General features: G+C 27.2%; 1 protein-coding gene across 2 annotated transcripts; it reads right to left on the minus strand.

Annotated features, from left to right (window-relative positions):
* Nucleotides 1–418: 418 nt before the first annotated feature.
* LOC145973651 (cytochrome P450 4C1-like) lies at nucleotides 419–10,548 on the minus strand. 2 transcript variants are annotated; one of them, XM_083103172.1, is made up of 12 exons: nucleotides 10,410–10,509; nucleotides 9,187–9,269; nucleotides 6,959–7,068; nucleotides 6,635–6,725; nucleotides 4,130–4,315; nucleotides 2,773–2,866; nucleotides 2,144–2,246; nucleotides 1,884–1,989; nucleotides 1,505–1,611; nucleotides 1,357–1,425; nucleotides 944–1,112; nucleotides 419–763 (listed from the first exon to the last, which is right to left on the minus strand). In XM_083103172.1, the coding sequence occupies exons 3-12, from the start codon at nucleotides 7,016–7,018 to the stop codon at nucleotides 537–539; spliced, it is 1,212 nt and encodes a 403-aa protein (XP_082959298.1). In that variant the 5' UTR covers nucleotides 7,019–7,068; nucleotides 9,187–9,269; nucleotides 10,410–10,509; the 3' UTR covers nucleotides 419–536. The 2 variants fall into 2 exon arrangements, with proteins under 2 accessions (XP_082959298.1, XP_082959297.1); XM_083103171.1 differs by lacking the exon at nucleotides 419–763 and having other exon boundaries at nucleotides 1,082–1,611; nucleotides 9,187–9,482; nucleotides 10,410–10,548.
* Nucleotides 10,549–11,989: the final 1,441 nt, after the last annotated feature.

Below are 11,989 nucleotides of genomic sequence, written 5' to 3' on the forward strand. Positions count from 1 at the left end.
TACAAAAAGGCCTTGACTATTTTAATCCTGAACAAAGATGTGGCGCATCAAGGCAAACGAAGTTAAATCGACGTATGTAACTCCTACTTCTTGCAGAGATCACTTTCTAGTCAAATAATTATTTTTTAAATAAGAACCATATTGATTTTTAAATTTTAAAAATGTTAAAAATTTTCTATATTTTTGTTAGCAAACAATATCTATCTCTATATTTTTATAATTAAATATAATGTTCATATACAGTGTGTATTTTGTTTATAATTGCATATATAATATATATAAAGATTTTCTCGCAATTTGCACATCTTACATTCATATAGTATTTGAGTTAGTTTTAAACGGCTATTTGCATTTGATGGGGATAAATCTGATATGAACCGGATGAGAAGGACGAAGTATCATATCGGTCCTCAACTGAATATTCTTCAAATATTCAACGGGCTCCAAATAAAAATTGTGCACCAAAGGAGCTATCATAGCCTTCAATTCCAACATGCCGAATCGTTGACCTAATAATACATAAAATTCAAAGTCTGTCAAAAACTATCAGCATGAAGAGAAACGAAAATCACAACCAATTCACCTATGCAATTTCTTGGTCCTGCGCTGAATGGTAAATAGGAATAAGGATGACGATTCCGTATCTTTTCGGGCAAGAATCTATCTGGATCAAATACTTCTGGATTTGGCCAGAAATTAGGATCTCTGTGAACCCCGTAAATATTAAGATGTAAGTTCGTTCCAGCAGGTACAATATATGAATCTGAAAAGTATTACAAAATTTCAAAATTTAAAATAAAAAATTAAAAAATTTCAAAAATAAGAATTTTTTGAGAAAAATAAAATGTACATAATATTGTATTTTTAAAATGTAATATAATATATTAAATTTTACGATTGATAATATATGCTTCGTGTTATGTGACATAAAGTGATTAATTACGTAGTTTTACATCTTCCGCAGTATTTCGTAATATTAAAAACACGCTGGGATACAAACGTAGCGCTTCTTTTAAACATCTGTCTAAATATGATAAATTTAGCAATGATTTCATGGTAAGTTTCCCTCCATTCTCTTCCATTATAGTATTAACTTCAACCCTCACACGTTCCTATGACATCGATAATAATAATTAAAATATATTTTTCAATTTTTTTATATGCATAAATATAAATAAATTTGTAATAAATCAAAACATATTGTTCATATTTGTTTTGAGATGTTTTAATTTTTTCGGAATTTTTATATATTGATTTACGTATAGAAAAATACACTGTAAAGAAAAACTTGATATTTGTATTACTTTAAATAAAAATTGCAATTTAAATAATATATCATAAAATATTGAGAAGTACCTGAACATCTTTGTGTTCAGCTAATAATAATAAAGCAAACATTATGCCCGCTGCTGTAGTATCATGACCCTGTAATCAGATCATCATATTGTTTTATGTGCTTAGATAATATGTACAAAAAATTAAAAAAAATATTACATATGCGTACTTCAAACATGAAAGTATCGACTTCCTCTCTTATGTCCAAATCAGTTAAAGAACTTTCTCGAGATGCGGCTATTAAAAGGTCCAACATGGCTAGCCGTTTTTTTTTTACTAGAAATAAGCAAGGCATATTAACGATTATCACATTTTTGTATATCACGCTTTAACTATATATAACATTGTTCTCGTTTAAAATTTAAACTTCCTTACAAATAGTAATTCTTAAAAATAGCAATAATTTATTTTTATATCGGACATATAACGCATCATTTCGTGTCATTATATATATATTTAATGTAAATAGTTTAATTTAGTGCAAGTATAATTTATAATTTTACATTGCGAAATTGAATTTAAGTTAGAAGCTCTGATTTCTTACATACTTCCAAATACTTCGACATCTTCTGCCTCCGTCTCTTTATCATCTCCAAGATTTTTTAAGAATCGATTACTTGTGCGATCATGATAAAGTTTTCTTTCCGCGATAACCTATACACAAGAACGATATTTAATTTTTGTATTAAATACCAGTGGCATATTGTATTACATTATAAATATTAATAATATGTTATTAATATTACGAGATTTATTGTAATTTTTAAAAGTGTTTGAAGGACTTGAGATAACATGACATATAACGTACTTTCTCTGTAAATCCATGCAATATCTTCAAGATTTTTTTTTGTTTTCTTCCTTGTGGTGATAATGAGAATAATAAATCATTATGCAACCAAGGCCTAGTTATTCTAAACCGAAATTCATTTATAGTTATATAATTTCAATAATAATGTTATTTTGTAAAAGCTTTATTTAAAGCCATCATGAAGTAATAGAGTAATCTTAACTCTAAATAATCATAGATTATAGACAATATATAAAAAATTTAAAACTATGTGTGAAAAAAAAGTTATGTAGATCCTTCTAAAAGCATTGTATTTTTGTTTTAGCTAAATATTTTTTTATCAAAGCTAAATATTTTTTAATCTACAAATTTTGCCCACACAATTCATTTTTCTTAATTTTTCAATAGTTTCAAGATTAAAAGCAATTTGAAATAAAACATTTAATGAAGCACGCACAATACATTTTAATTGCTAATTACGGGCTTAAACAAATCGATAGTTATATTAACATTGATATAAATAGTTGTTCACCTTCGCATGACTTTAATAATCAATCTATTTTTCAAAATGTATAACTATATCATTATAATGAAGGATCAGGATAGATATGTCACACAATTATTTATTATACTTTCATGTATTAAATTACCTATAAACTATCAATTCAATTATTTCGTGAATTGCATTTCGATACTGTTGTTGGAATTCGCCGAATTTTTGCAGAGAGACTCCCATGGCAGTTTCTAAAATGTATTTATTATACAGAGTTTCCAGAAATCGTGGACATAAAATGCACAGTATGATTGTCCATGCCAGCAAAAACAACTTTTTCCTCTGGCAAAAGTGCATTTAAATACTACTTTTTAAACGGTAACAATTAATTAAATTACGCATAAATCACAGGAGTGGTGCGCGCACAGAGTTTGACTATATTATTAAAGATTTTATAAAAACTATGCATGATATTTCAATATCGCTATTTTGAATACAATTTATTTAATAAAAGAACATTTTCTAAATGATATCACTGAAATAACGTTTGAAAATAAAATAAATAGATTAGATGACATGTGAATAATTTTGAATCCAACGTTTTTAAAAAAAAGTAAACATAAAATAGCGTACAGGCTCAAGCGCCATGTAGCCGTACAATTGGCAAATAGCTCGGGATTTTCGTGCATGCGCAATAAACACGGCCTTAATAACGTATTTAATATAAATAGAAAGATGTACCGGTGAAAATAAAAAAAAGTTTTTTTTTTTAGAAATTATTGTACGATTAGCGATATACATATATATATATTTATAAGTATATAATTATAAGAAATTTATTAAACTTGAATAAAAAAGAATTTGTTAAACAAAACACATTTCTTGATAATATAAATAAATAAAAAATATTTTTTATAGAAAGTATGGGAATCATATATTTTCAATTCCACAACTTAATTGAACTTAAAATCGCAAATTCAAAATAATAATCACTATTAATCACTCAATTGAAACAGTTAGATGAGTTTGCTTAAGTCTGCCAAAGTCTATCCTCCGTCTATAAATTCATACATCGCTGGTTAATCATTACTACGCGCGAAAAATCCGACTTTACTAATATCATGCCGTACACCATATCTGATTCAACTGCCTATCTGGCCTAGAGCATTCATTCGTTAGCTTAAAGTTGTTTTTATTTAAAAAGTAGTATTCAGACAAATTTTTGCCAAAGGAAAAATTGTTTCTTCTGGCACGGACAGTCAAGCTGTGCATTTCGTGTCCGTCCATTCTGGGACACTCTGTGTCGAGATCGAACAATCGAAGATTATTACGAGTAAATATTTAATTGATAGCTTTGACAATAAAAAATCGAATATTATTTATTTTCATTGTACCGTTCATCGTATGCGTGCGTGTATCTACGTCGCAGTATGTGTGTGTGCGTGTGTGTGTTCATGTGATACTTCGTGTAGAAACAAATTCTTTTCTTAAGTTATAGTCATTTAGAATATTACCGCATATCGCGTTTAGGGTATATTCACTAATAAATGGTAATAAATCCTTTACAACTGTGCCTCCGACATCCTTCAAAGATTTTGTCATGCAATCACTTTCCTTGATCAAGATATCAACAAACTGATTTAATATATTAAAATGGAATGCAGGAGTTAATATCTTTCGCCGTGCTTGCCAATTAACGCCTGAAACAAAAACAAGATAAAATTATGCGATAAATACAAATAATGGAATATAAGATATATACATATTATAGTGTCTCTCTTACAATTAGTTTAATGTTTACTGCCCATTATTAAATAACAATATTATTCTACGTTTTTCTTTTTATATCGCAAAATTCTTTTATAATCTTTTAAATATATCTTCTCATAAAATTATTACAAAAGGTAAGTATTGAAAGTATTAACTTGAATTTAATTATTATTTTGTAATTAAATCTTTATATCAAAAACAAATTGCAAAAGGTTAAAAACCAAGCGCTGATGTACGAGCGTAACAAAATATATGCAATTATTATCAATAATTCATATTAAATTATAATAAATCAAATAAAAGATCGAGATACAAACGTTTCGGCCTAATTCAGGTCCTTGTTTCATCAATGTCAGTACAAAAATATTATAAAATATGAGCAAAAGTATCATAAAAAAATATAAAAACATAAATAAAAATTTAAATCTATATAGATTGATAAATAAAAAATATACTAAAATTTATTAAAAATGTCTGTCACATAATGATGTTTGATTTACATTTGAAAATTTTTAACTGAAATATCTTATAGAGAGATCATCTCTATTACTTTTAGTTAGTTGAGAATATATGTATCCGGCAAAATTATCTCGATATGATTTCATTTACAGCATTCTTTTAAATGTAATATTTCATTGTAGTTATTTGATTTTTTTGTGATAGAGATAAATTGATAACAAACTTCAGTGCAACCGAAATAATTAAGTATTAAATATTTCGAGTGAAAGTGAGAAAAATTATTTCAAAAGGATGTGAGTCTTATTAAAATTGAATGTGTTTGTACAATGCGTAATTTATTTGTCACACGAAAATTCTGTTACTTCAAAAAATCATATTTGCGTCATCTTCGACCGGATTTATTTATTTTTATTTTTTACAACTTTAACGTTTCGACCGGTATAGCAATTCTTATTATTTTTTTATTTATTTAGTTCATTATTTGTTTTCAACTTTGCGTTATTATATTCACACAAGGGGGTATTAAGGGAGTATTCTAGTCTAAAAGCCGAAATTTTGTATGCTATTTTCGCAAATTTTTTAAAAAAAAGTCTGTTTTTTTTGGATGCGGTTTTTCTCACCGCATCCCAAAAATTTATATGTACATACTTGAAGTATATTTCAAAATTTTTTTACTAAAAAATAATTATAAATAAGTGCGGTACACAAAATTGAATAAGATAATAAAAAGAAATTTGGCTCCAAAGTCCATGGCTCTTATGATTCTGGCTGTACTGCTTCTAAAATCTAAAACAAAAAAACCAGAGAGATTTTTAATTAGTATGAGTTTGGCTATAGATATCGAAATGAAGAAAATATTGAAAATTTAAAAAAATGTCATTTAGAAAACTAAATTTCGATTTTTGCCATTCTTTTTCACCATTAAAAAGCTGTAAAAATTAAAAAAATAATATTTTGACTTGATTTTGGGAGGGGCTTTAACTATATTTATGCTGAAGATGTGTACATATTTGATTGATCAACTCATATCAAATTGATCAACTGGTTTTTGAGACATCATGAGATATCATAAGATATCATCAGAAGCAAAAAAAGTATTTACAGATTTTCACATTGATTACATAGAGATAATTTTACTTACAATCAAGCTAGTGCAGGGCCATACAAGGGACCTTTCTCCTGCTCATAAAAGTCCTACTGAGCTGTTCTCTCTTCCCTGCGATTTAGTTTTTCGTCTCTAACGAAATCAGTTGAACGCCGTTTCGACTGGGTAATACGAGCTTCGTTCCAAGAATTTGCATCTTTGCTTGCTGTGACTAATAGTGACTCATTAAGTTCGTAACTTTCAAAATCGGTATAAATCCTTCATTGAAGATAAGAAAAGTTGCTATACTTCAATCTTTGCTCCAGAATGAAGATGTTTTGGAGCAAAAGTCCAAAAGTCAATAAATTCAAAAAATTTTAGTTGTTATTTTGTGTTTCTCTTAAATAACGTTCCAGCAATTCACTAGCCGAATCTAGCCGAAATATAAATGCCGACACAATGCTCTATTGTGCACCGTGCGGCCCGAATGCCGAGTGCGCGCCGGAGATCGCTCTCTACCGGGGAGCTATAACTGTGCTATAACTGTGTCAATTTTGTAAATTGGAAATCTTTTTGTAGGCATATTTTTCATATCAAATACTTGCAAAATATCCAAAAAAATCCGACTCGCTAGACTAGAATACTCCCTTAATATACGACAATAAACTGTAATAAAAAAGTTTGTATGTTAACAGTGTTATGTTACCTGTACTGGTGAGGAGACCTGTGCCGAACCAGGGATGTAACACATTATATAAACGACTTTTCTCGATGTGCTTAGTGCTGCTTAATATCTTCTAAAATCACCGGAAACATCTATTTATTATAGCATTCAATCTCAGATACACAAATAATTTATTAATTGTATCTCATATTTTAATCTAATCTGTATAAAGTTCTGTATCAATCCTTTTTATGTTTTTAAGAAATATTTTCAGCAAATATCTTCTTGTGAAATACAAGATACCTAAATCTCTAGCTAAAGTAATGTCTAAAAAGAATTATATATTTCCAGAAATTTCCATATTACCTCCAGATCATCTGGATGACGGATAGACACAGCAAATTCGAATAATCCCCATACTTTCATAATAGGATAATACTTATCACATAGTATACACAATAATTTCCATTGTTCCACTAAAAAATATATTATAAATATCGATACAGAAATTAAATAAAATTGAATAAATTTGAAAATTATTTCAAATAATAATAATTAAAAATTAAATCAAAATTAGCAAATTAGAAACGCAGCGCAGTAGTTCGAGTGCAAGAAAGAAACAACATTTCTTTCCTTCTGATTATTCGTATACTTCAAATTAAATATAATTACACTAACAAAAACGAACGTTTTGGATGATCTTTTGATCCCCCCTCAGTTCAATGTGATAACGCATTAAATTATAAAAATATCTGTCTTCGATAGATAACGTTAGAATAACGTAGTGTAGATAACATTAAATTATATCTCGCAGATATCTGGTACATTTTACATTATTTCAAATAATTCTTCAAATTATTGTACAGTAATGTGCCAATGTGTTAAATCCAGGGTCTGTAAACTCCTTTGTTAGTATTTGTACCAGCGTTAGTAACGCCATCTACAAGTCTGCTTTCAGATAATATGAACTATCTTCCGAAAAAATCAATATACTGGATCAAAATACGATAGATCAAATACGCTTGAAGACATGTGTTACAATATATTGTTGTCAATTGTAGTGTTAATTAATTGTTTAACATTACAATTGACAACAATACATTACATGAGACTTTATATATTGCTGTATGAATCTTTTGGCATTATGTTTTTATGACAAAACTACGAAATTTATCTAGGCCGAAATAAAATAAATCTCGTGTGATGATCGCTAAGAATTCGTTTAAATTGTTCCGAAAATCATTATTGATATGTAAGGTATTGAAATATGAAGAGGGTTTTTCTAGGGATGGTTCTCATTAAACTCTAAATTTGCTTGATTCTTGGCTAATAGCAATCTCAGATGTTCTCGTATTACATTGAAAATGTAAGCCAGAGGATAACCATTGTTCAAGAGAATGCTCATTATCATAGATCAAAGTTTTTTTGATGAAATCTGGGATGTGACAATAAAAAGGCACGATATCCATCAGTCCTACAATTATTCCTCTCTTATAGCATAGTGGATGATTCCATTTATAATTTAGATATCTCCCAGAAAAAGTGGTTTTATGATCTCAAATTCAATTAAATTATTGTTCGCGACTATCGTAACATCGAAGAAATTAAATTTATTATTCCTTCCTCCATAAACTGAAATCTCGGATGAACAGAGTTGAAGATATCCAAGATTCCATTGAACATGGAAAAGGGAACCGCCAAAGATATATCATCGACATACCTGTAATAAAATAGCAAATTGAAAGAAATATGTCCAATTTCATCTCAAGTCCAATTGAATCTCAAGTCAACATGAGAGATACACAACGATATATCATTATCAATTTGTAAAAAGCACAGAATCTGATGAGTCATGTTTATGACTAGTAATTAAAATGTAAAGAGTTAATTTACGTATATTTCGTATATTGCATAAATTACGTATATTATGTAATATTTCTTTGTATTCATATTTTTTCTTGTTAGATTTACTTGGGATTTAACACATTGGCACATTACAATACAATAATTTGAAGAATTATTTAAAACAGATTTCTGCGAGATACAATCTAACGTCTATGCGTTCTAACTAATCTACGGGTCAAAGGCAGATATTTTTATAATTTGATGCGTTAAACACTTATATAATACTTTGTAATGCATATTGTTAATATCGCGCTGAAGAGGGATCAATAGATCATCTGAAATGTTCATTCTTGTTAATGTAATTATATTATTTAATTATATTTAATTTAAAATATACGAGTAATCAGAAGCAAGGAAGTGTTGTCCCCTTCTTGAGCTTCAATTACTGCGCCGTATCTCTAATTTGCCAATTATGATTTAATCTTTAATTATCGATTCAAAAATTTTAGTGCTAATTTTATTGTTATTTTTAATATTAACGCATCTTAATCTTGAAAACAGACAAATAATAAAAAAAATTAATTACAAATGATTATTCCAAAGGGAAGTGCTCAGATATGTAATCTGTATGCAATAATCTTGGTATACGTTTAGAGCAAAGGATTTATAAATTTAATATTTTTGAATGTATGCACGAATGACGAGTCATTTGTCAATTAACGTAAATAGAGTAGAAATTTTGTACTTGCCTGCTGAAACTTGGGCTAGGAATGCATGACCAAAAATCGGAATGCTCGGAGGTCCCGGTAAAAGATGAAGAAGTCGTCCATTTCTTCCATAATGTACGTAATAATAATATATCAATAAAATAAACATGAATAATAACAATATACTTATAAACATCGTTTCTTTACGTTGATATTCTTAACTGTTAAATTAAGCTTCTTCTCTTTATTGTTTCTTTAATTCTTCACACGTGTCACAAAATAAGTGGTATTAATTCTTCGACAAAATTGTAATTATCTTGTGATTCTAAATGGTAATCCTAAATAGAAAGAGATATAAAGAGGGAGAGAATAATAGAAAGATCACTGAAATGCGTTAATCGTACATTTTTTTATAATTAACTTTTATTTATGATTAACTTTAAAGATTCATGAAAAAGTATGATAAATTTGTTCATTATTTATATAATAAAAATATGTATGAATCCAATAAAAATATTTTTAATTTTTTGACCATTACTTGCAATTGCTTTTTATTATAAAAGATAAAATTTCGAGAACTTATTGCAAAATCATTAATTAGGGCGAGTATTCCTTATCTCAAGAGTTTTCTTTATATCAATTCTTATATTAATTCTTGTCGCAAACATTTAACATATAAATTGTTTTTAGCATTTTAGTATTTTAGTTATAATTTTATTTAATCTATAGCTGTATAAATGTATAAAAATCTTAAGCGATTACATCACAATATATCCACTTAAAATTCACTTGTATGCAAATCTTTGTTCGAAAATATTTTAGATCTATAAATAAACTTTTATTGTTTTATAAACAGAGTTTTTTGTTATAAACCAAAACTATTTAATTTAACATTCGCAAATTGAGTCAAAACAAAGAATTATTTTATTAATTTTTATTTGATTTTTATCAAAATCATTATTCTATTATATTGTGTTTTTATATAATATACAAATTGTATAATTATCGTGATTTTTTAAAAGAATTTCTCTTTCTGTTTTGTTATGTATCTAATTGTTAAACATATTTCTATAAAAATACTTCTGTTATAATATATATTTAATAAAATTATAACAAAAAAAATCGTATAAAACTGACAGCTTGTGATATTTGAAAAATTTATATTAAATATTTATATTAAAATTATGCTCTTAAAATAATTATAGTATTATTAACCATTGTTGGGATTTTGCAATAGTATGATAAAATTTTATTTTATATATTACCTGATAAATTTTCTAATAACACGATCAATTAAAACACTCAAATGTTTAAAATGCAATTGTAAATCTCGCCAAGCAGATATACATGTCAGCAAAACGAATCTTCTTGAACTGATAATGTAAATCTCAGACTTATACTTATAGCCGTTTATCAGCTCAAGAGTATATTAATAATCAGAATTTTATGTTTTGATATACCGACGGTTGAATAATTCCACTTTGCTTAATGATACAAACGCACACACACACATACACACACACACGCACGTGTGTATCATTAATTTATATATATATATATATATACAGGGTGTCCTAGACCACCCGTACACCCCTTTTCTTTCAAAAAGCATTTTAGAGAAAAATGTTTCAGACAAAAGTTGTTTGGTTTCGAGAGGGCCATAAGATGGTACCATTGGTTTAACCTTGAAGAGTCATTTGAAGGTCACGTGAAGGCCACTTCAATTTTTTTAAATGGAATACCCTATATATTTTTGCATATTCTTGTAGCTCATCTCGAGATCTTTTCAAAACACTATAATTAAGTTAGTTTTCATTAAGTACTTTACTAATTATGAGGCTTGAAATAATTTCTTAATTTTACGTAAATCATAAAATATCTTGAAAAATATTCATTTTTCGATTATCTTACCTTAATACTTTTATGTACAAAATAATGAGAGGAATCAATTGGTGTAAAGAAAACACATAGTTGTTTTTAAGAAAAAATATGGAATTGTTAATTACAAATTACAGAATATTTTAATACGTACAATAAATGGACTACTTCCCATTTACCAATCCAATTGAGAAAAATCTGTTTAATATTACGAATCCCAACGAGGGATCCTCTCCTCAAAAATAATTTGTTTAATAATCTGGATCTCTCATTGGGATTTAGAATATTAAATAAATCAAGTCAATGTTGTTCTAGTCAGTATTATAAATATTACATATCATTAATCATATATATATATATATATATATATATATATATATATATATATCATTAATAAATATCATTTATATATCATTAATCTAATGACTCGATTAGTTCGTGTCATTAAGAAGATTGATATTAAAAACAACATGATAATAAAACGAGATGTCACTTCCACGCCAAAAAAATTGTTGCTGAAATGTTTATAGTGCATATATATGTATATAAGTGTATATATTGTTTAAGTCTGCTTTTTTTTCTAAAAAAATAATTATATAACTTTTGAAAATTACGTTTATTAGAAATACAAGGATTACAAAGTTATATTCTTGATTTATCATGTTTCGAAATATTAAAAATGTTATATAATAAAGATATATGTAAGAATCATAGAAACTAATCAACCGACGCGATAGTATCGTGATGCCAAATACATAACAATAAATGAACCGATCGATTGTAAAAATCCATTAGCAACGTTCACAAAACATGAGCGGTTGTTTAGTCAATCAGAGATCAAATAATTATTTTATCGATGCATCAATGGTTATGATCAATAGTCTTTTGTTTATAATGATAGAATATATTATTATATTTATTTATATTTATTATTATATTTAAATTTATTATATTTAAATTAATTTAT

Source organism: Camponotus vicinus, unplaced genomic scaffold (genome assembly GCF_025532165.1).
Source record: "Camponotus vicinus isolate PSW18456_S1 unplaced genomic scaffold, iyCamVici1.0 SCAF_6, whole genome shotgun sequence".
Classification (NCBI taxonomy): Eukaryota; Metazoa; Arthropoda; class Insecta; order Hymenoptera; family Formicidae; genus Camponotus; species Camponotus vicinus.

Bases quoted from the DNA above. Each gene is read 5' to 3' on its own strand.
- LOC145973651 (XM_083103172.1), bottom strand. From the start codon at position 7,018: ATGAAAGTATGGGGATTATTCGAATTTGCTGTGTCTATCCGTCATCCA. The intron at 1,113-1,356 runs GTACTTCTCAAT...TCGATGTCATAG, and splicing joins CTGAACACAAAGATGTTCAG to GAACGTGTGAGGGTTGAAGT. The intron at 764-943 runs GTAATTAATCAC...AATACTTTTCAG, and splicing joins TGCGGAAGATGTAAAACTAC to ATTCATATATTGTACCTGCT.